The sequence below is a fragment of the Drosophila eugracilis genome, unplaced genomic scaffold (genome assembly GCF_018153835.1).
Source record: "Drosophila eugracilis isolate 14026-0451.02 unplaced genomic scaffold, ASM1815383v1 contig_1765, whole genome shotgun sequence".
Lineage (NCBI taxonomy): Eukaryota > Metazoa > Arthropoda > Insecta > Diptera > Drosophilidae > Drosophila > Drosophila eugracilis.
Window position 1 is genome coordinate 2,756,213 of NW_024572605.1, and position 23,996 is coordinate 2,780,208.

The 23,996-nt window shown below is 42.7% G+C and overlaps 2 protein-coding genes across 3 annotated transcripts; both read left to right on the forward strand.

Moving 5' to 3' along the window:
- Positions 1 to 4,430: 4,430 nt before the first annotated feature.
- LOC108109119 lies at positions 4,431 to 19,246 on the forward strand. The gene is made up of 4 exons (XM_017217512.2): positions 4,431 to 4,537; positions 14,872 to 15,122; positions 15,351 to 17,126; positions 17,585 to 19,246. Exons 2-4 carry the CDS (start codon positions 14,874 to 14,876, stop codon positions 18,146 to 18,148), a joined length of 2,589 nt encoding a protein of 862 aa, XP_017073001.2. The 5' UTR covers positions 4,431 to 4,537; positions 14,872 to 14,873; the 3' UTR covers positions 18,149 to 19,246.
- On the forward strand, positions 4,458 to 12,982 carry LOC108109120 (phosphatidylinositol 4-phosphate 5-kinase type-1 alpha). Of its 2 annotated transcripts, none has more exons than XM_017217515.2 (2): positions 4,458 to 4,537; positions 10,058 to 12,982. In XM_017217515.2, the coding sequence occupies exon 2, from the start codon at positions 10,081 to 10,083 to the stop codon at positions 12,448 to 12,450; it is 2,370 nt and encodes a 789-aa protein (XP_017073004.1). In that variant the 5' UTR covers positions 4,458 to 4,537; positions 10,058 to 10,080; the 3' UTR covers positions 12,451 to 12,982. The 2 variants fall into 2 exon arrangements, with proteins under 2 accessions (XP_017073004.1, XP_017073002.1); XM_017217513.2 differs by lacking the exon at positions 4,458 to 4,537 and adding an exon at positions 7,985 to 8,579.
- Positions 19,247 to 23,996: the final 4,750 nt, after the last annotated feature.

Below are 23,996 nucleotides of genomic sequence, written 5' to 3' on the forward strand. Positions count from 1 at the left end.
TCTATCTTTCTTTGGCAGTCGCGATTTGGCTGGGTGTCGTTAAATTATTTTCTTTACTGCTGCCGCATGCTCTATATATTGCTTTCTGATGACACAGCCGCGCCGATAAGGAAAGCAGCTCCGCGAAAAGCTGAGCCAGCGCGAAGTGCAACTTGAGGCGCCTGCGGAGGCGTCGGGTTTCCGCTTCGATCCGAGCTATTGACTATATATATTCCCTTCAATTCCTTCTTTTTCGATTTCCGCAAAGTCGGCACTTCCAAAGGTGAATCTGGGACTGTCAGATACAGAAGTTAATCACTTGGCGATCTCCGACGCTCTTTTCTCGCTGACACACGAAAACATCGTCGGTGACTCATGACTCCAGAGAGTGTGGTCTTTATTGTTTATTCAGAGATATCTCTTCGAACTCATGCTGCAAATATGCCGCTTAGCTGCCTCTTGAGGCTTTCAATTTTTAAGTACGGTAAAGTTATCTCTTAGTTTTCAGCACTTTAATTAGATCAACTATGACTCTTTGTATACCAGAGCTTTAAAGCTGGGAAGAATACAAATGAGTAAAAGGGTGCAAGTTCTGTGGGTTTCATTATAATCACTATTACCGAAGGTTATTAATCACAGAAACTCACATCGCTAAAACTTGAATTTTTGGTATGTAGAAATTTACTAATGCTTAACGTCTGAAAATTTGGGGGCTATCAGTAAAGCCATCGATGAGTTACAATGGTGCTATTATCATACCAACACCCAACGGGCTTTACAATTCGGCATGCAGCTGTTTGACCATGCTATCTACTAATTTTATGAGTTTGCTGACTTGAGTACAGCTAAGATAACACTGATAGTTAAATGCCATTCAAGTGGGTTTTGGCCATTACTCACCAATAGCAACCAACAAAAAACCTATTGCAACCCCATTTGTCAAAATAAATCCAGAGTTCTTTCGGCACTGGCCCACTAAAAAGTATCGCAATCTATCGGTTGTGCCAGTTTGATAACATTCGACTGAGGGCAAACTAAGTTACACATAGGTAAGGTTATGAACTCGGGTTTTCCAGAAGCGATCCGCCATTAGTTCGGTCTATAAATAGCCAGCAAATGCATTTGGACATAAATTTCACCAATGCAGCATATCGTATAATGCTCGACTTAATTACACATGGGGGTAGGAATGCCATAGAGCGAGAGGGTGCAGGGGTGCAGACAGCTGGCAGACGACGCGACTCACAGTGGCACAAATGCACTTAAGTTTTCTTCGCTCTGGGCTCTGCTTTTTCGGGGAGGAAGTCGTGGCATAAGGCACACATCACTGCCGCCGAACAGAGAGGGGATTCAGGGCAGCCAGTACTGCTGAATGGTACTGAATGCGATTGAGCAACGGTAGCTGGCACTCAGTTATGATTGCAGTACCTACTCGATATGCAGAGTCCTTACAAATTATCCTTTATGGAACGAAGACATGCAACATTCTGAAAATTAATTGTATTTAATAGAGAACTTTCCGATGTGACTCTCATGATTGTTATGTTAAATGGTAATAAGGGTTTGATGGACTATGATCTTATCTTCTCTCATGTTAATACTTTTTAAAAAAGTAAAGATTCTTATACCGAAATGCCAATCCAATAATTACATCACTTCCCTTCAGGTAAATCTCAGCAGCTGCAACCCTTAGCGAGTGCTCACTGTTAGGCAATTGCAGACTAGCTCGCGCCAAAGCCTGGCAGCTGTTGCCTAGAATTCGGGACTCAGTCTGAGGCCTTCTCAGTCTCGGAATCCAAATCTGAATCAGAATCCTTCGCAGACGCAGACGAAGGACTCATTCGCCTGCTCAGTCAATGCTCATTCAGCTCTGGGGATAATTGCTGCCAAACGAAGTGACATTTCTCCCTGACAATCCTTTGTGCCGCTGCCTGGGATTTGGACTCATTCTTCTCCGTCATCTGCAGTCGTTGTTGTTGTTGTTGTTCATGTAGTGGTAGTTATTGTTATTGTTGTATTTGTAGTTGTAGTTGCAGTCATAGTTGTACTTACAGTTGTTGTTGCTGTCATGCCGTGCAAATTCAGGCAGCTCGACAAACAGACCTAAAGACAGACACAATTTATGTTTGTCGAGCGGTGACGAAGGAAGTGAAACTACACTGAGGGAAAATATTCCAAAAATTCAAAAATTGTCTGTCTGGAAAATAGTTTTCCCTTAAATACATATTATATGAAAAGTAAACTCATTTTGAACTCATGCCTATTGATTTCAGGTAGTGAGATATATTTGCATATTAGTTTTTATTTCAGTGCCTTTTTATGGCAGCTGTGCCGGCTGAACTCAGTTGAGCTGTGAGGCTCGTGCATTTCGTTAACGTGACAAAAATACATTGATTACATTTTTTAGCTGCACTCGACTCGGGATCTGCATCCTGGGCTCTAGGATTCTTGGAGCTGGGCACACGTCCGCACACTTGGCACATTTGTCAGGGCAGCACCGCCATGTAAACATCTTGCACGTAGGATCCGGGTCCTTGTGCATCCCGGTTACATGGTATACAAAATATGGAGTTCTCGTGTCGCCAGGGGTCTTTGAACTGACAAATTACATTGACAACGAATGGGGGAAATTCCATTCGTGTGCACTCTGAACTCCGTTTTGCCCCCCAAAAACTGTCTCTCTTTGTGAAGCTTCACACTGAAAAGTTTGGGGGTCAATGTCATGCCATTATGCCATCGAATCAATAAAAAAGTTAAACTTAGCTGTCAACAAACAAATATAATAAATAAACGTCAATAAAAAGCCAATTCGTTTTTAGTTTTAAAGTTGCTGAAAGCTTTTATCAAACTATTATTAGCCATATCCATTATTGTCGTGAATTTGTTTTCAGCTTTTTGTTTACAAGTTAAATTGAAAAGGAACATTTCATTTAATAGCTGTTAAATTATGCTTAAAGGTGTGAATGAAATGTGTTTATCGTGTTATACAATTTGTTTCCTCACTTTTAGAATTCCATGAATGGAATTCGTCTGTTATTTATTTCAGTGGACTTGGCTCATCAGTTGTTTTCGGTTTTAATTTGCTTACTTGGCTTTCTATCTCCTCCGCCCCCTTGACAGCTGTTTTATCTACTTTCGCAATTTGGAAATTGCTTCAAATTGGCAAAAAAGAGCAAATACAGCAAATACATCGTGGGTTCCTCTAAATTATTTTCACCGGCGAGTCGTCAGTGGGCGATCGATCTCTTAAGGCTTTAATAGTGTTTGCACCAATTGTTCAATTGCTTAATTGCTGTCGATGGCTCAAAATTCCATAGTTACAAAATCGAATTTGTGCCATATTTCCGTTTTATGGGCCTTGGGCGATCATGAATGGGTGGCTTTCTTATTTACTGGCCCTTTAAGTATAGGTAATCTTATCACCAGAAGTGTTCAAACTTGCGCAAGCTGACAAACAAATTTCGAAACGGAAATTCTTATGGGTTAAAAATAGTGTGAGCAAAAAGATAACTACTTTAATTTTGCGCCAAAAATTCGCATTGAATCACAGTAGCAATAACAAGAGAATCTAATTAAAAAACAAAATCTCAGGCAGCTGCGCATGCGTAGAAAATGAAAAGAGAGGGGGAGAGATCGCACCTTTGAGCCGCTGAACAGCTGTCTCAAAAGAGAGGGAGAGATACCGTATATAGAGAGTTGCATACTGAGAGAGTGGAGTGATAAGAAATAGCAACAAAAACATAAACCACCACCAACTACTACAACAACGAACGCGACAAAGCGAACAATGCTCTGTATTTATGGGAAGCGTGTGTACATTATGATTAAACAAGCAGCGAGAGAGAGGAGGAGGGTGAGAGATAGATATATATGTATAGAAAGTAGCCAGATCTAGTAGCTAGAAAAGCTAAAAATATTTGTATTATTTTTTAAAATAACAAAAAATATCTGATCGAAACGAAAATAAATTTGATTTTGTTGACATTTTCTTTAACTATTGGGAAAATAGTTCCTAATATTCAAAGTCCTTCCAATATATGTGATTACTACCACACATTTTAAAATACCCATATCCATTTTATAGCCAATCTGCCAGCACTGCCTACCTTACTCACCCAGGTAACTTGACTCCGGCTCTCTGGCTCTGGCTCTGGCTCTGGCTCACTCAGTCTCCCTCCCTCAGTATCGGCAGTCTATAGCCCATCGTTCATTCGATTCCCAGCACTCGAAGCACGCAGACGCAACCGCAACCGCTGCGATCGTTGCGAGTAATTCCTGTCCGTTTTTCGTGTTAATCGTCTTCGAACCTTTCGTGTTTAACGTGTTTGTTGAGTGTCGTCTTGTGTTTACCGTTGTGCAGTGTTAAACTATTTACGCTTGTGGGTGCCTCACCCCCAGCCACCCACTATACACCCGCTGTCAAGTTTTTGTGGTGACCAAAAATAATCAAATGACACGTGCTTGAAATATAAATTTTACTATCCATCAGTGGCAAGGAAAACAACAATAACAGAAGCCAAACTTGGGATTACCTCGGCATTGTTTATACAAGAAAACGGTAAGTTTTGGCCACCATAAACCAGAAGCCATAAACCGCATATGGAATGCCAGCAAAACAGATAACTGTTTATTGTCCCCTTTGACCCCAATAAGCTTATCAATAAACACAAATATTTAATTCGATTCCGCATACGCCCCTTGTAATTACACATGCTTTAATACACAAACCCGCCCATTTATTGAAGTCATAACGCATTGTTTTTATTTTTGGTTTTTTATACTCGAGGACTTTGCTAAGCTCGGTTTTATGACTCAGGAGCGTCTCAGAGTCGTCGGAGCGCAGAAATGATTTCGTTCTGTCGCCGTTTCGTTGTTTTTCGCTTTTTGTGCGGGTTTTCTCCGAATGTTCTTTATAACGTAGATCCCCTTCTGTGAGTCATCAATGAGCTTGGGGATACCGAGTGGATACACACACTGCGAGAGATATTTATAATTGGGGGAGGCAGTGGGTAAAGGTGACTGATCAGGCTGATGGTGAATGAAATGAAATGGAATGCTTGGGGTGGTGGTGACTAAGCTAAGGCTTTGGATAACACTCTGTGGGTTAGGTAAAGGAATATGGGTGTGTGATAGGTTGTGTTTACATAACGAGATACAAGGCAGTTGTGAATGAATTCCAAGAAATTATATTAAAGGTAGTCTGAAAATGATGATCATTTTATCAAAGTTAAATATCATATAATATAATAAAATAATAATTAATGTATATATCCCATTACTTTTTAAAATATGTGTTTTTAAAAACGATATTATTGTTAAAAAAAATGTATTAACATTGATTTCCTTGCTATCATAGCTTATACATTCAAGACACGAGCTTTCGCCAGTACGAATGAGCAATAAATACTACTACTAGTCACGCAGGAATTCCAGAATAATATAAACGCCAGATTTCAATCTCACCGCAATCTTCCATTGGCAGATTTCCCCAATCGCAGTTTAGCCAATCCTAATTGTTGTAATCAAGGGAAGACCGCATAATTGCACTGATCTAGTTCCAGTTTAAGAGCGTCTCTGCGGTTAGGAATCTGCGGCTGGGATGGCTCCATTAGAGTGCTAAACACAGGCCATCACACCGGTCATCGGGAGAGGTGTTATTATAGATGCCCCTGCCCCTGCCCTGACTAAGAAACCAGTCCGGGAGTCACTCACCTGTTGCCGCAAAGAGATCGATATCAATGACAATTGGTGTCGACGGCAACAGCAGCAGCAACCTACGTACATATATATGTATTTGATACAACTTTGATATGTCGCTACCGTTAGATGAGAAATGCCAGAGCAATGATGATTGTCTAATTAAATGGGATTAACGTTTAATTTGGCTTAGTTTATTGATTTTCCATTGAAGAACAATGAAATGTCAAAGAACACCGCAAACGGAGCAATTCGATTGAATTCGTAATCCATTCTCATTGTTTATGCTTTTTTTTGCGCAATTCAGATGTCAGGTTGACATTTTGCAACAATTGCTGGTTATATTTAACAGTTTATGGTTAGTGAGACTTGAATAATTGCACGCTTTTAATGGAAAATCAATTCAACTCGCTGGTTCCTTTTTTTACATAATTAAATGATTGTTTAAAACTGATTTATTATTTAATTGTTTGCCACTCGAACGACAACAATTAATTATGCAATAACAAAAAGATGGCAAATAAATAAATAATAATTTCATTATAATCAATGCAACAGCTGCCAGCGAGAGTGAAAGAGAGCTTAAGGGAGCGAGATGGGGGCGGCAAGCAATTAAAATTTATTACGCTTATTTTGCATTTATTCCATTTTAATTTGTCGTTTAAATGTCAAAACTATTAAAATAATTATGGCCAATGGCGGATTAATCAATGGGCGCTTTGGTTTGGCCTTTTCGAATCGATTTTGATCTGCTTCGGTCTTAACTTTCGGTTAATTAAGCATGGGGTTACGGAAGGGAGAAATTTACCTTTGCCCCCACCCCCAATGGCTTTCCAACTTTCCCCTCGTATGGCCTCGTGTTCAATTTGTTCGGCTGACCCCATTGGGCCAAGTTCAGTTAACACTTAACCACCCCGCATATTAACTTAATTATGATGATTAACATTTGCAGTGTAATTTCTGTTTTTCGTTCGCTTGAATTTTACGATGCATTTTCCATTATTGAGAGTTTTCAAGCTGACCAGAACTTAAATTTATTATTTAATCTCCCTGTCTCTTACTCTTTTTCTTTTGATTTATTCATTATGAAATGCTTTTGATAACCAACCATTATCATATCTTGAACGCGATATGGCAAAGAGTTCCGTTGCTTTCTTTCTCTGTTTGTGAGTTTGAACTGCATAAATTATGAGCTCCCGCTCTTTTTTGATTCCCAAATTAATTGGCGGATTGTCACACACTTGGGGAATAAATTTAAAAATTCTATTTGGCCCGAAACTTGTTTGCTGACAACTCTTTTTGCCATTTGCATATGAATTTTGTGTGCCTTTTGTGCCTAATTGGCCGACAAGTCGCCATTTGGATGAGTGCTTTTGGCACAACGAACTCCGCTCTTTCCACAAAATTAATTTCCTAAGCCACGATCCTTTGGAAGTATTAAATTTACATCAATTTTTACACTATTCAACACACCCAATTAAGTGCAATTTGTGGTTGGGGCATTGTTGTTGCTCTGGGGCATTCGTAATGAGGCGCACTCATCTTGGTTATTTCTCCTCGTGGAAACCGGATTGTTAGCTAAACATTTTTTACATTTTTTTGCCTTTGCCTACTAATGAGCGACGTCTATTAGAATTACTCATGGCTGGCCATAAATATCGATTAAGGGGCGGTTTTTCAATCAATTTAAACGCTGTCTGGGTGTGAGGGGCGGGAAAGGGATGGGGAGGTGGTAATGAGACAGGCGCCCAACAAAAATGTGAGGGTCAAGGGCAAAGGGTCCTGGAAATTCTTCCTTGGCCGGCTTCGCTTACTAATCCAATTAGAATTATGCCGCCGGCAGGAAAGTCGCCTTTGTAGGTGTTCCTAATTAGATTTTTGTTAGTGAGGCGGTTTCCTATTTTTTTTCTCTGAACAAAAATTAAATTAATAAATCGTCTAGGCATCCAGACATTTTTATTCTAAAAATTAAAAGAAAAAGTTGGGTTTTCTTTTGTGTTATGTAGAAATTGTGCAGCATCTATTTGTATAAAAATCGAGTATTTCTGTATTGTAATATAGTAATCAGTAGTTTATAGTTAATTTTAATCGCGTTCATGGCAAGTGTATTTTCTGTAAATTTGCACCTGATCAGCAAATACTAGCACCTGGTGGAAAACTTGGTTTTACTTTAGCAGTGACTCAAGATCATGTCTGTTACGAAATTAGCAATGTTAACATTAACATTTATTTTAAAAAGTGCTATGTGACCAGCTTGTATTCAGAAAAAAACATTGATAGCTAAGTGTGACCGCGTACCCTCGGTCTAAACGCTGGAACAAACCGATAGACGATAACAAGTAAAAAAAATTCTGCGCGAACGACTCATCAGCGGTTTCTCTTTCCGACGAATTTTATTTTTCCACCTGGTATTAAACTCCGCGACGTGAAAAAATTAGCAATACTAAAGCGCGGAGAAGACGGGAAACTTTTCCAAACGCAGATCGCGGAATTAAGTAGGAAAATGCAAAAGTGCGGCGCCGTGAAGTGGAATTTCCTTGATTGCCGCACGACGTCATCCCCAGTCACACACTCACACGCTCGCACACACAAATAAATAACCAGGTGTGCACGGAGAATTCAAATTCGTTGAGATTGTTGTAAATTATGAAAGCAATTTATCAAGCGGAAACTGGAAATCGAAAGAACTGGAAAAAGGGGGAAGTAAAAGGAGGAAAAACAACAGCAACGATTGAGGAAGAGAGAAAGAGAGAGCGGAAAAGATAAACGCGCCTCGATCAACGAATACACAAAGAGAGCGAAAGAGAGGGAGCGGGAGAACAGCAGAGGTCACATAATTATCTCTTCTGCTGGATATCGTTTTGGTTTTTTGACCTTTAAACTATTCCCTCGAGCATTTCTGTGTAAGTACGCTAATTAAATTACAAGTAAAAGAAGCAAAACGCTTTAATTGCAAGCTCATAATTCACAAAACTAAAAAACGGTCCAAGGCAACAGCAAAACCAACAACAACAAAAGCAACAGCCAGGGTTAAGTGGCAAGTTATAAACCCTAGAAGGATTTCTATTTTAATAGGCATATTTCAAGATTTCATTGTAATATTTTCTTTGTCAATAAACCAACTTAGCTTAGCAAATATTTGTTTAGTTTTTATCGCATAGTTTATAAAAGAAGTATAGTGTTTATCAGGAAAGGACGCCCACAAATTACACACATTCATTCACTGATTTCGCTAAAAACTTTCCGTTATTAGCGTACAATTATTGTTTTTGTTTTTTTTATTTGGCCCGTCATGCGTGCGACAAATATTAAAAAAAAAAGACTCGAGGAAAAGATATATAGTAGATGCCGCAGACATATCCGCCGAGCGACAATCTAAAAATCTACGAAAATAAACACACACGAGCCAGCTGAATGGCCTCCCACCGCCCACTTGTGCGCCCCTGCCACGCCTCGACCATGTTATGGTTTCATTTTCCATTTTTCAAAAACACCACACAAAATAATGACTTTCCTATAATAATTTTGTGGATTTCGGCCTTAATTGTTTGTGTTTTCAGAAAACGTTTGCCATTCGCTAGTGCACTGAGAGAAATCTCTTATGTTTTTCATATGATGGTGATAAAATACTTATTTAAATGGACACAGTTATAACAATTAGCACGTCTGGTTTATGATTAATTATCTCTTTTTCGTGATTGTTGTGTTTTTTTTTTACCAAACTGTAAATATTTGCGATAATAATAAGCTTTTGAGAACTTCTACTAAGATAAAACTGATATGATTGGCATAATTTTTGTGAGGAAATAGTTTATAGGTTTTTTCTCAGTTCAATTGTTCGTTTATTTATGCATTTGGACGTGTCTGCCGGTATTTAGGATTCCCATATGCAAACAATCAAAATTACGGTTCGTCTGTCTAGTTACCTGTTTTTGGATGCAATTCGGAATTTCAAGTGATTGCATACGATTTCACGCAAATTCGATTTCCCTCTGTATATCCAAGCACTTACAGTTTTGCAGTCCGCAGTTTTAAAGTGACCATGGGCTAATTACTTTTGCCTTCTGGCAGTTGTTGTTTTCTATTGTTGTTGCTTTAGCTGTAGTCGCTCTTCATTTGGGTAAACAAAAGATAAGCAACAGGTGCTCAAGAGTCTCGAGTTGCTACATTGAGAGCGGTACATAACATAACTACGAAATATGTACGATGTATGCGAACGTGACAATTGTTGCCCCTGGCTTAATCGATTACTCACCCACTCAAGCCCATTTACTCATCCACACACAAACAGTCATACAAACACACCCATTTATCGAGCTGCAATTGAATGCCTTTTGTAATGTTTGAGCGGCACTGCAATAAGTGGTTTTCTCCTCCGTAGAGAGCGGAAATCCCCTGAGGGAAATGGACACCCGTGTCGAACTGGAACTGGAGCCGGTTGGCAAACAGGATAAACTAAATGACCATGACCAGCAGGAGGATGCACCAGGCTCACAAGATAACCAGCTGGAGCTGGAGAAGAAGAGCCTGCTTACTCCAGTCAAGATCCTTCCTGCTCAAGACGCCAGTCCCGACCTGGAAAGTATGCCCTCAACACCACTTGCGATGAACGTACAGCCAGGTACATCTCGCCAGCTATTCAAAGAAGCTGCCCTGGCCCACGGAGGTCAAGAGACCACTTCTTTGTTGCAGCATGAGCTTAATAACATAGCCGCCACCCAAACTCCGGCCTCGAGACTCAGGAGCGCCAGCTCCACACTAGATGCCAGTATCTCTCGGAATCCCTCTACCACAGGAGGCAAACACGAGAAGAAACTTGGCCACAGGAGAGTGGCAGAGGGTGGCGAGGTGACGTATAAGAAGATTCAGTCCAAGCAGATCATGGGATCCATACAGCTGGGCATCCAACACACGGTGGGCAGCCTAGCCAGCAAGCCCAAAAGGGATTTGCTAATGAACGACTTCTGGGAAATGGAAACCATTTCATTTCCGCCAGATGGCTCCTCCATTACACCTGCCCATCACTATAGCGACTTCCGCTTCAAGGTCTATGCACCTATAGCTTTTCGCTACTTCCGTGATCTGTTCGGTATCGCACCAGATGACTTCCTTATGTCCATGTGTGCATCTCCCCTGAGGGAGCTCTCGAATCCGGGGGCTTCTGGCTCCATATTCTACCTGACAACTGACGACGAGTTCATCATCAAGACAGTGCAGAAGAAGGAATGCGAGTTCCTGCAGAAACTGCTTCCCGGTTACTATATGAACCTCTCGCAGAATCCCCGAACCCTGCTGCCCAAGTTTTTTGGACTCTATTGCTTCCACTACAACTCAAAGAATGTGCGATTGGTGGCCATGAACAACTTGCTGCCGTCGGACGTCAAGATGCACTGCAAGTACGACTTGAAGGGTTCCTCTTTCCGTCGAAAGGCCTCCAAGGCAGAGCGACAGAAGGCAAGTCCCACGTTCAAGGATCTTGACTTTGCCGAGCACCATCCGAACGGCATATTCCTGGAGACGGACAAGTACAATGCACTGATGAGCACCATTAGGCGGGACTGCATGGTGCTGGAGAGCTTTCAGATCATGGACTACTCCCTGCTGGTGGGTATTCATAACCTCGACCTGGCCGCCAAGGAGAAGCGTGAGGAGCGGATCTTGAATGCGCGAGCCAAGTTGCAGCGGAAGGAGAGTGCCGCTCAGGGCCCTCCATCCCTGAACACCGATGATGATGCTCCGGAGGCGGATCAGAATCAGCTCCATGCAGTGGCTTCTTACGCCTCTATTCCTGGAACTTCGGCTGGAGCTGCTCTGAACCGGACTCGCAGTATGAATCGTCAGCGTTTAGTGGCTCACTCCACGGCTCTGGAATCCATTACTGCTGATATGGATGTGCCTCTGGAGGAGGATGAAGACGTGCCTGCTGGCGGAATACCGGCTCGGTCTGAAAACGATGAAAGGTTGATCCTGTACATTGGCATTATTGACATCTTGCAGTCGTACCGCTTGGAAAAGAAGCTGGAGCACACCTTTAAGAGCATCCTGTACAACGGAGACACGGTGTCCGTGTGCCGACCCTCATTCTATGCCAAGCGTTTCCAGGACGCCATGGGCAAGCAAGTTTTCAAAAAGACGCCCACATTTCCACTGAAACATTCCCCCTCCAAACGCAAGACATCGACCACCCAGCTGCGTTCGCCCGCCACTCGTCTTGCGCCGTTGAGCACCCCAACAGGTGGCCGTCAGCCGGTTCTGACGCTCTCCGGGATGTCGACTCCACCGCCGGCCTTCGATGACATATCCGAGGAGGACATAACCGCCGCCTCCACCAACACGCTCCAACAACTAAGGAATAGCAGCCAAACGAACAACAACCAGGGTGAGGTGGAGGTGGTCACCAGGGGAGTGAGCAGCATTACGGGAGGCAGCGGGGAACCCAGCAGCACCTATCTCAACCAGTACTCATACGATGGATCCGGGCGGACTGGAAGCGCCCTGACCAGTGACTACAGCGACGACGAGTCCACGGGAACGGATGTGAGTTCTCGGTTGCCGAAGCTTCGCACCCACCGGCTCACCAAGACGAGTGTTCAGGTCACGACGGTTGGTTACGTGGAGGGGGTCGACCATCCGTCGTCGGGCGGGCAGGTGCACGCAGATGTCAACGGCAAGGCCTCCATGACGACCACCACCATGCTGACGACCACAAAGACGGCCCACATACAGGCGCCCAGCTACACGTCCACGCTCGTGCTCAACGATTTGCCGCGTTGATGTTCTGAGCGGGATTCGGCGGGATATAAAGTTATCCGGGAAAGGGATGTATATAGTCTGATGTGTATGTGTGTCTGCAAGGTGAAAGCGCCACTCCCCCTCCCGAAAAAAAGAAATGTTGAAAACGGAGCTCGTTTATCTTGATTAAACACAAAAACCAAAAACGAATACGTATTCGATATTAAAATTTATGTGGCGCCCGTGCTAATTGACTGCCAAACCAGACACGCCCCTCTCACACACACACATACATACTCAGCTAGGGGATTCCCCGTGCCTATTAAAATTTGTAATTATTATTTCGCTTTTCTTTGGTTATAATTTTTGCGTGTGGCCTCAACTGAAGTTTGTTTTAATTTTTATAATTTTTGCGCTCAAGGAACTAACTACTCAATGGAAATTGGGAAACGTAGTTAAAGAAAAGACGATTGGAAACTCAGTTATTGTCTATATGTGTATGTTGCTGTATTATAAAGTGCGTTTACGTATTCTAAGATGCTCATGTAAATAAAGGAACGAGAATAAATACTTATATCGATTGGAATTTTTACCCATACGGACGAGTGTCCTTGGGGGATTCACAGGCGCTGACACTTATTGGAGCTCTGCCTGCGGCTGACCATAAATCACTTAATGATTTTCAATGTTGCTATTAAGTGCCGTTAATTTTTATCGCCTTGCTGCATTGTTAAGCCTCTTTCAGCCAGCCAGGCCGAATGGTGCCATATTTATTGTCCAACCGAAAGGATTTTGCCCAGGACTCAGTCCGGTGTTCACGATTTAAATGGGGTATGGCCGATGGCAGAGCTCTCCATTAATTAGCCCGTGTCCTAGGGACAGTGGTTTTAATTTGTGTACCCTGTAATTCAGGATTTCAATGGGGGTATAATGTGTATCCAAAGGGGTTTTACAGTGGGTTGTTAAAGGTACAATTAATGGAATTTAAGCACCCAACTTTCATTTCGAAAGTAACAACAAAAGTCAGTTAATTGATCTATTAGATCAAAGACTTTAAAGTTGTTTACTAAAATATTCATCAAATAATACCCAATTGATATAGGGTGTGCACGGATTTCAACCTGTAACGGAGTGTAAGCATAAAAATCCCCTCGTCGATACGCATAACCATAAAGTAGAGGAGAAAAAAAGGATATTTTTATGAAAGGCGTTAGAAACATTAAAAATTGCATATTAAACTGCGAATGAGCCGCAAATATTTGTCGGTTTTTATAGGCATGCATTTTGTACTAATTGAATATAATTTTAATTAATTGCTTAATGAATTCAATAAATATGTGTGTGGCGAAGTGTGAGTGTTAATATGTGCGAAAGTATTGGAATAAAAATATTTCTTCATTTGTTTATTTCATTTTGTTTACTTGAAACGAGCACTTTGTCAATATTTGCCCAGCAGGGGAAAGAGTTGCTATGTCAGTTGACCAAATGCCATTTGACCATTTGGGCGGGGGTGGGGGCTAGCCAGAAAAAGGGTGAGAGGTCAGAGTTCACTGGGCATGCATAACTGGAAAATAAACTTTCCCACTCATGCATAACGCAAATAGTTGCCACCAACAAGTGCACTCCCCCTTTTGCTGAATGGTATATTATGTAATTATGGCGAAAACAACAAAGTTTAATAAATATGTAAACTGCAAAGTGCAAAAACCACGCAAAATTAAACAAAATAAAACACGAGTTCGGTTTGCGATGTCACACGAAAATTGTTTTGCAGCATAATTAGTTTATTCCATTTGCATAATAGAGCCCCGATGCCGCACACCAAAATGTTTTTGTTCATTCTCAGACGCAACTCCTGTGCCCCCTGAAAATTATTTGCATTTCCAGTAACATCGGGCAGGTGGTTCCGCCCCTTCTTTATGCCTGTAACTCAACAGATTTGGTCTGTGAAATCTGCATAAATGCCCACAATTTGGGGCATTCACATCAATTATTTAGAAATTATTGCACACTAATGTACACTGGGCCATATGCCAAATGTCATTTTGATGGCCCCGAAAACTTGGCGTTCCTTAAATTCCCCTATAAGCGAAATTTTAAAGTCAAAACAGTCCTGGTTCGGCAAGGTCAGAGGTGTGGAGCTGGGTAAACATTTCATTGATTAAAATAATGATTTGTATCGCTGGGCGGAAATTTAATTTTTTCGTAACGGATATTAAGCCAATGTTCAGGCATGTGTGTGCAGTTCCCCTCGGCAGCTCTTTCCGCCCCTCGAATGGGGCGAATGACCCCTGAATAACCCGGGCGAATGGAAATGGGAATGTCCGAGTATTGGCAATGAATCCAGTCCAGCCAAGCGGCAATTGCATTAAATTTAATGAATTTAAGCCTGTTAAACGAATGAGTCCAATTTATTTAAATGATGGACACTACTGATTGCCCGTCTCTGTTTCTCCATTTCAGGCATGTCCTTTCAGCGCAGCTACAGCAAGGTCTGGTGGGGATCCGAGCAGTCCTCCCTGACCAGCGGCGGCTTCTATTCGAGCTTCAACAGTGGTAGCAGCAGTGGCACCACCTCCAACTTTACCCACAGACAGCCCACCTCCCTCGGCCCTCTGGGCAATCTATCCTGCATCCAGGAGGTGGAGGACGAGCAGAACACCTCAAAGCTATCCTGGCACAAGCATGATAGTCCCGGCAGTCTGCGCAGTCAGGTGAGCATATCATTGGGCGCCCATTTGGTATCGAACCCAGGAGGGGTATTATTTATAAAGGAGATGCATAGATCAAGTTAGCTGGAGGTTAAAAGAAGTTCTGGACAGTGGTTTCTTGCTTTAATTGAATTAAATTATCTTAAAGATATCCATTTTTATACTAGCATTCCTTACCATATTCGAGTTCAATGCGCTAATGGTCTTGTTTTCTCTTTGGGTTATCTGCAGGATTCTGGCTTCTCTGACAATGAGGAATCGCATCAGCTGCACCATCAGCAACAGTCAGCCCCACAGTCGCCGCAATCGGATAAGCAGCAAACGCCCGCGGCCACACCCACCTCCGTGCATTCGGTGGCGACGCCCCCAACTGTGGTGCGCCGTGTGGGCAACTCCTCGTTTTACTCACCGCTGATCAGTGTTACCCGGCGAATTTCCTTTTCCAGCGGCCAAATTACGCCCAAAGCTAAATCTGGAGAGAATGAAGATATAGCGGACGAGGAGCTGGAGGCTAGTCGCAGTCGTCTTTTCGAGCAGCTGGACAGCATGAAACTGGACGATGAGGCGGCAGAGGCCGAGGAGGATTCACCTCCACGTCCGGCCATAAGGCGCCGCAGGCGACTGATGCGTAAAACCAAACCGGATCCGGAAGAGGCTTCGGCTAGCGAGGAGGAGATGGCCACAGTTTTGCCGCCGCCACCGCCGTACAATAATGAAACTGTGTACTTAGGGGAGGCACCACCGCCGTACAACAACGAAACAGTGACTTTTGGATCCACCGAACAGGATGAGACCAACCAGTTGCAACCTTCTCCCTTGAGAGTAAGAGCCTTGCGATTCACAGCTAGTACCAGTACACCAAAGAGTGGTTCAAAGATAGCCAAGAAGGGAAAGAAGCACCCGGAACCGGTAGTAAGTTGGATGGCGGAACAGCGATGGGCCGGCGAACCAGAGGTGATGTGCACCCTGCAGCACAAGTCCATTGCCCAGGAGGCGTACAAGAACTACACCATTACCACCAGTGCTGTCTGCAAGTTGGTCAGGCAACTGCAACAACAGGCTCTATCGCTCCAAGTCCATTTCGAGCGTAGTGAGAGGGTTCTCAGCGGACTGCAGGCCAGTTCGTTGCCGGAAGCTCTTGCCGGGGCCACTCAGTTGCTGTCCCACCTGGACGACTTCACCTCGACTCTTGAGCGCAGGGGAATATTCTTCAATGATGCCAAAATCGAAAGGAGGCGCTATGAGCAACACTTGGAGCAAATCCGTACAGTGAGTAAGGATACTAGGTACTCCCTGGAGCGACAGCACTATATCAATCTCGAATCCCTGCTGGATGATGTGCAACTCCTGAAGAGGCACACTTTGATCACGTTGCGACTAATCTTTGAGAGATTAGTTCGTGTTTTGGTGGTCAGCATCGAGCAGAGTCAGTGCGATCTGCTGCTGAGGGCTAATATCAATATGGTAGCTACTTTGATGAACATCGACTACGACGGATTTGCCTCCTTGTCCGATGCCTTCATCCAGAACGAGGCAGTGCGAACGTTGCTAGTAGTGGTCTTAGATCACAAACAGAGTTCCGTGAGGGCTCTGGCACTCCGGGCTCTGGCCACCCTGTGCTGTGCCCCACAAGCCATCAATCAACTGGGCAGTTGTGGAGGCATCGAGATTGTGAGGGATATCCTTCAGGTGGAATGCGCTGGGGAGAGAGGAGCCATCGAGCGGAGGGAGGCCGTATCGCTACTGGCCCAGATCACTGCCGCCTGGCATGGTCCGGAGCATAGAGTTCCGGGTTTGCGGGACTGCTCCGAGAGTTTGGTAGCAGGACTAGCCGCTCTCTTAGGACCAGAGTGCTGTACGCAAACGTTGCTCCTCTGCGCCGCTGCCCTCAACAACTTGAGCCGGATGGAGGCAACTTCTCACTACTCCATCATGTCCAATGAGGCCATCTTCCGGCTGATTGACACCCTGGAACACCAAACCTGCGGCACCAGTGTCTTTCTCTATGTAAGTATAAAGAAATTGAAATTTAAAGTTGAAAAATAAAACAAGTTATGAATCATTTAGTTAAAGTTAAAAAGGATAAGACCTTAAGATCTTTAACATTTTTAATTTAATAATTTCTACTTTCAATTTATAAAACCCTGAGTATCTTATTTCATCTAAAACACCGCCGTTATATTTTTCCTTTGCTTGAACTTCAGAGGCGAACCTGACCTTGGGTGGGTTCCGCCCGGATCGATTTCCTGCAATTTTTTCGGCAATTTTATTGAAAGCTTCTTCGGGCGCTGGCTCGTAAAATTTATTTGTGCATTTGCAAAGCCATTTTTTCGCAATCTTAGCCACGATTTTTCATTCCCCAATATACATACATACCTACATACCACATACCCCCAAACCCACTTTGAGTTGCTTATTTTTTACTCATCAACATTTTCCCCCTCTGTTTTATTTCATCCGCACAGGAGCAGATCGTTGGGATGCTGCACAACATGTCGCTGAACAAGAAGTGCCACAGCCACTTGGCCAACGGCATCATCATAAATTTCATCACGTCCGTGTACCAAACGGAATTCTACAAGACCTACGGCTCACGTGCGGAGAGCGATGCCCAGCGCCGTACCATCAAAACCATCCTGCACACATTGACGCGACTGGCCAGCGATTCGCCGACCCTTGGAGCGGAGCTCCTGGAGCAGTGGCATCTGCCGGATCTGCTGCGTCAATCCCTGGCCCTCAGGCCCTCCAATCCGCAGCATCAGCACCTGGACAGCAGTTACGGCGGGGATATATCCCAGCTGGCCCGACAACTGCTCGGTGCCCACCAACAGGAACAACAGCTGCTGCTGGCCACTCCCACGCTAACCGGTTCCTTCTCCAGTGGTCACCAAACGCCCGAGGCTCAAACCCAAACCCAGAGCAATTCCAGTGGAATCTCCAGCTCCAGCAGCAAAACCAAGGCCAAGACGTCGTCGTCGTCGTCGTCGCTGCTCAAATTCAATTTAACACGTCAGGAGAGTTTCGTCTAGTTTTCACCACCTGAGGAGAGATGGGGGATATTCCAAGTCCCCATCGGAGTGCACAGAGAAAAATCTATAACCAAGTTATACCAGTTTACTAATAAGTTTTACCATTTCTAGTTTATCTACAAGTCTATATCTATTAATGAATGAAATAAGAAACGTTACAAGGAAAATATGAATATTCTCAAATGTTAAATGCCTAAAATAGTACAAATTTTTGATTTTTCTGATAAAGCTATCAATGCTTGTATATAGTTTAGCTTTTGTGAGCTGTAGGTATTTCCTAATGCTTTATCTGACTAATCAAAAATCCATAACTCTATGTCAAATTTCAGTAATTAGAAACGCCTAACTTTTGACCTATTTTGGGGACATTTTCTCTCCGTGTGAACACGTCCTCCGGCCGGACACAAGCCGGAAACTCAGACGTGCGTCAAGTGTTATTACTTTGTCTAGAATGTTGCGTGACCCGTTTGGACTCGCTCTCCCTCTCGTTTGGACCTCACTATACCATATCCTAGCTGCTGGATGTAAACGAAGTAATTTTTATATTTCCACTCAGGCAAACAAAACAAACTGAGGGGGCGGAGCGGGATGCCAAATAAATAGAAGTACAATTTTTGTTTTGCTATTTTTTGTGTTGCCGAGGCAACTTTTGGTATCCTTGTGTGTTTATAACAAGAATGCTCTTAAAGTGATTTTTCCCTCGGTAGCCAGATTTATTTCTATGTTACATTCAATGCACATGCAAATGCAAATGCAACTTTGACATTTCGCATTCTTATTGTAAATATTTTCCCAAAAAATCCTGAACATAACCCCATACGGCTGGCAATTTAAAAACCAAAAACTCGGAAAATTCCTTAGCTGTAGGAGTCCTTTGTGCCAAATAAAATGAGAAAAGAAATTCAAACGATTTATTTGTTTAGTACTTAAAGCAATCGCATTGCATAACATTGTATTATATATATGATAGATATGAATGTATTTACGCTTTCCACAACTGCTTGGAGCTACGTTTAAGTTTATTTTAAGATTATTAAATTAGACATTGCTTACATGGCAATTCTGTCGCTGGAATAAACCTTCTTATGTTTAAACAAAGACTGTCTTTTACATTGAATACATTTCTCGGCATTAATTAATCGAGGTGACATTAAATAGTGGTAAAGGCATTGTTTGTCGATATTAACTTTTGGGTAATGAAAAATAATTGCCATTCACTTTGAGGGTATTGTTTAATAGCAAATTTGGGGAATGATAATAATCAACCACTGTTCTCTAATTAAATTCTTCAGAAATTCTGTGCAAACGTATTAAATAGTTTAAATTTAATAATATTTAGATTCCCAAGAAAAAGTTGATTGCGATGGACATAGCTGACGAAGCTCAGTTGGGATTGTTTTTGTTAACTTAATTAAAAATATAATTTGATTAAAGGAAAATGAAACTACAAATTTAAATATGAAGTTGGTAAGTCAATAAAATACATAGAAAATAATAAAATAAAATGGTTTGCTAAGACAAACAAACTGATAAATATTTCTTTCTGTACATAAAATCCTGTACCATAATAACAAGGTATTACTCGTATATTCTGCCACCCTGCGTTGTACTCAAAGATGTTAGGTTTTTGTTCCCTGAATGGCTCGGACCATAGTTTTCCCTTTGTTCAGAGCATTAAATGTGTTTTGTAGCAGTAGAACAAGCTTACTTTGGTCAGACATACTTTCACTGTTATCCTTGGCAGGATGTTCCTCAGCTCGCACATTTTCCCCTTCATTCTGCATGTCGGCAAGGGTTCTCCTCTGGCTATTCACCAACATTCTCGGCCAAAATGAAAATATACAAAAGTAAATACTGCACTACTGATCACCATTTTGGCGTGCAAATCCACAGATACCCACAGAAACAGACATTTGCACATTTTATCGAGCATAGAAAATCAGAGCTTAGAGTGTTTTATTTAAAGTGTGAGAATCTATGTGGTACAGTGGATTCGATTTAAATCTGGGTTCTAATGATGTTGTAAACCAATTTGATTTGAGCTAAAGCTAAACAATTTCATGCTTAAGTTATGAATACGATTAAGAGAGTGTGTTAGATGGATTTCCCATCTAGCAAATGTCGTTTTTTCTTTGTGCTTAAAAGCTCTGCTGGACAGATAACAGAATCAATTCATATTTTCGAGCGCATTCCTGATTTAAATATAGGAACCCTAACTATTCGTCACGGGCAGCTGAATGTATGCTATGCGAAATGCTTTGGCCCGGCTCAGATGTCAAAAAGCGTGCTAGCTGTATATCCTGTTGAGTCCTGTCGTTTTATTCGCATCGCTCTCCCTCCTTCCCCGACCTCTTACTTCTGAGCTCCTTGGTTGTCGATATCCGAATCAGGCATAAACAAGTTCTTTAGAGTAGATTGAAGTTTTATAATGCTGGCATATTTTGCATGGCTGAGCCCGGAATGAGAGTAGATGCTATGCCGTTCGTAGATGTGTGTGAGTATATGTTCCCATTGAAGTGACACACACATATGTATAAGCCGGGGGAATCTTGAGTCCTGGCTTCACTAGTGTGTGTTTATGTCGGGTTTGTTTGCGGCATGCGGAATGCCCGGCTCTGATCCAAAGTGTTGCGGCATTTGATGCCTTCTCATATGTGTGTGCTCGTATTATGACAAGTATGGCTGACATTTGCGATGAAAAAAAAGGATCTTGTCCAGAGATGCACACAAGACCCAAGTATTAAAATGGCCAAGAACGAAAACTTTTTGAGTGAATACTCTAATGGCGATGTTAGTCAGGTTTTTATTTATTTTGGAAACTCTTCTGAAACTAAACTTGAAACTCTTTAAACTTTAAGTTATTAAAAGCCTTCCATTTTAATTTAAAGGCTTTTAATTTAACATAAACATTGTTGGATGATCAATTTAAGCTGAATATGAGTTTGATATTATAGTTCCGCGTCTTAAGTATCAGTGGATCATCTCTGGCGTGCTCAGGATATCGACAGACAGTCGGGAACGACCCATTGACCTCGGCTCCAGTCTAACGCTCGTTTATCGTGCCCAGCTTATCTATGTGTGTATTTTGTAGGTGAGTAGCGCTTTGTGGGGTGTGGAAATGTGTGGATGTTGCTGTGGCTGTGGCACAAGCGCTGCTTTCATGATTTTTATAGCATTTGTTGCTGGTGCAGGAAGTGCCTTTAGTGATTTCCGCATGTGGCCGCCTCGGCCCTGTTTACACAGCGAGCATATTGCGGTTGACACATTTTGTGCGTTTATGTTTTTGAAATGTGTTCGCTTTTCCCTCTTTTCTTCTCCGTTTTCCTTTTACCCAGCGACTTTAAAGTGCCCAAGCACCAGCACCAACAGCCATGCAGGAATGAAAATGCTTCAGACAAATGCCATGAAAAATGCATAGCCGGAGGAAAAATATGACGGGGTTGGCCAAGGGAAGGGTAAAACACGTGTGGAAAAGGACGGGAAAGTTGGCAAGTGAAGCGTAAACAAACGATTTCTGACAAAAAAAAAGTAAGGAAGGGAAAACTATGAGCTAAATTGTTTGCGGGCAGGAACTCCCTGAAAATGGGGCGGAGTTGGATTTGGAGTTGGCGAAGTGGGAACTAGTTCTTGTGTCATAATTAGGGCCTTTGCACGTGCTCTGGGCGGCAACGCGGCGATAACAGTTGGCCCGAAACTTTCCTGACTACTATCAACAGCTAAAAGCGTTAAAAGTTGCTAGTTGGGCGAAAGTTGCACCTACGAAGCGCCGCCGGTGCAACAATGATGGTGCAACAACGGCAATCAGCCGGAGAAACTACCTCCCGAGTGTCACAACAATGGCAACACAGCGAATATTAGTTACTCTGACAGAGTCTGGCTGAATCTTTGGGTAAGTGTAAGAGTTTGTCTTAGGATTCTGTCTTCTTAATCGTCAAACTGCTTATAAGTTGTCACAAATATTACATATTTGGGTTTTTGTAAAAAATAAATCAAATAGCTAGTCATACGATAGAAGTTACACGAAGGCAGCCATATCAAAATTACTGGATCTGCTTTTAACCTACTATCTAATTGCATACGAAGTCAATGTTTATTCAGAGCTTAATTCATAATTACTAGTTGTACTTCACCTACACTATTTCATTTTATTTCAGTATTTGACTGAGTAATCATTGGAGTTACGAAAAGCACCTACAAAAAGTAAATTTAAAATGAATTTTTGTTTAAAAAGTAGTTCAAGAGGCAGAGAACGCTTTAAGTTCACTTAAATACTGATGACTCAAAAGGTGCATGCCCTATCTGGTAGATAATAAGGCCTGGGATAAGTTTTTACGGGCACTCCACTTACGGGCTGTAGTTACCATAGGCACTTACTCGAACATCCTCTCCTTAAAACACCCGTGCTGAAGCCAAGGACATGCAGGATGTGAGAACTGCACTTAAATGCAACTCCTGCAATGTTTTCCTTACACTCTCTTGGCTTTTTTTCCTCTGCCAGCTTATCAGAGTTTTGCCGCCGGGCCAAGCAAACACCCGTATACACACACTCACACCATCAAACTCCCACGCACACATGCGAGCTTTTCTCAGGCTTCTGGGACTCCAGTGCAATTAGGATAAAGCGCGAAGGGCGACTTTGAGTGCTGGGCTTTGAGCTCCATTTTGATGCGGCCATAAACGAGTTGTCATTATTAATGCTGCCACGCCCACGGACCATTGAGAGCCATCCTCTTCTCCTCACATTCGCAATAAACCAAAGCATTATTAACTGCCAGGAAAAAGTGGAGAATGGATTGCGTATACGCAGCGTGTCCCACGAGTGAGAACTTTTGCCGCAGGCTGTCGGTCCAAATCCTTCGGCATTATCATGCGATTATTAGCCAATATTTTATTTCGCACCATTTCTTACACCATTCGGTGGCACACACACATTACTTTGGCTCCACTCGGGGCAGAGTCATAAATTTTTATTTGTTGCAGCAAAGGGTTGTAAAGCGTCGCCATTATGCTTGCTATTTTTTGGGTTCGACTGGGTTTTCTTCGATACGTCTTTTCTTTTTTTTTATTTCCATCGCACAGACGTGCACAAGATGCGTCAAAAATTGGTGGGCGGAGGTTTTTTTTTGGCTGGGCGTGGCAGTTTCTGAATTTATGGCCACAAATTGATTGTAAGTGCATAACGCAAACTGGAGAATTTCCGACTGTTTCTGTTTGATTCCTGTTCGAGTGGCAGTGCCAAGTGGCAGCTGCCCGAATGTGAGTATTTCGCCGGCATTGTTTATCCACTCAAAACCACCGAAAGACAGCAGTTAGCAGTTAGCAGGGGGTGGATGGTTGTTATAGGCCGAGCACCCTTGGCTTGGCCACAAAAACAATCAAAACTGTTGACCGCAATTCGCAGCAATTGGTTTTGCCATTCGTTTTGTCAGTTTTTAGCATTGCGGTTAAGTGAGGCGGGGGATCGAATGTGAGGAGGGTTGGGATCGGGAGTTATGTTTGCCACAGTTTGGCAGAGATATGAAACAAGACAGGCAAACAGCTTCATTGTTGCTCAGCTCTCTGTTTATTGTTGTCTTTTTCTGCTCAGCTCTGGTCTCGTTTCGAATTTTTGCAGTTTTCTGTTTTGTTGCTTTTAGTTTTTATCTAGCACCAGCTCAGAAAATGCATATTGAAAATTGTGCAAACAAAAATGGGGAAAATGCAGTCAATTTTCCGTTGTGTTGTGTTGTCTTCGGCTTGCTTGTCATTGGCAAACTGTGTCTGATGTTGCCTTTTGTTTTGCCACATCTGGTTGCAGTAGCTACATCAACATCTCCGAGTATTCCCCCCTCCATCCCCACATTCCTGC

Bases quoted from the DNA above. Each gene is read 5' to 3' on its own strand.
- LOC108109119 (XM_017217512.2), top strand. From the start codon at position 14,874: ATGTCCTTTCAGCGCAGCTACAGCAAGGTCTGGTGGGGATCCGAGCAG. The intron at 15,123-15,350 runs GTGAGCATATCA...GGTTATCTGCAG, and splicing joins CCGGCAGTCTGCGCAGTCAG to GATTCTGGCTTCTCTGACAA. The intron at 17,127-17,584 runs GTAAGTATAAAG...TCATCCGCACAG, and splicing joins GCACCAGTGTCTTTCTCTAT to GAGCAGATCGTTGGGATGCT.
- LOC108109120 (XM_017217515.2), top strand. From the start codon at position 10,081: ATGGACACCCGTGTCGAACTGGAACTGGAGCCGGTTGGCAAACAGGAT.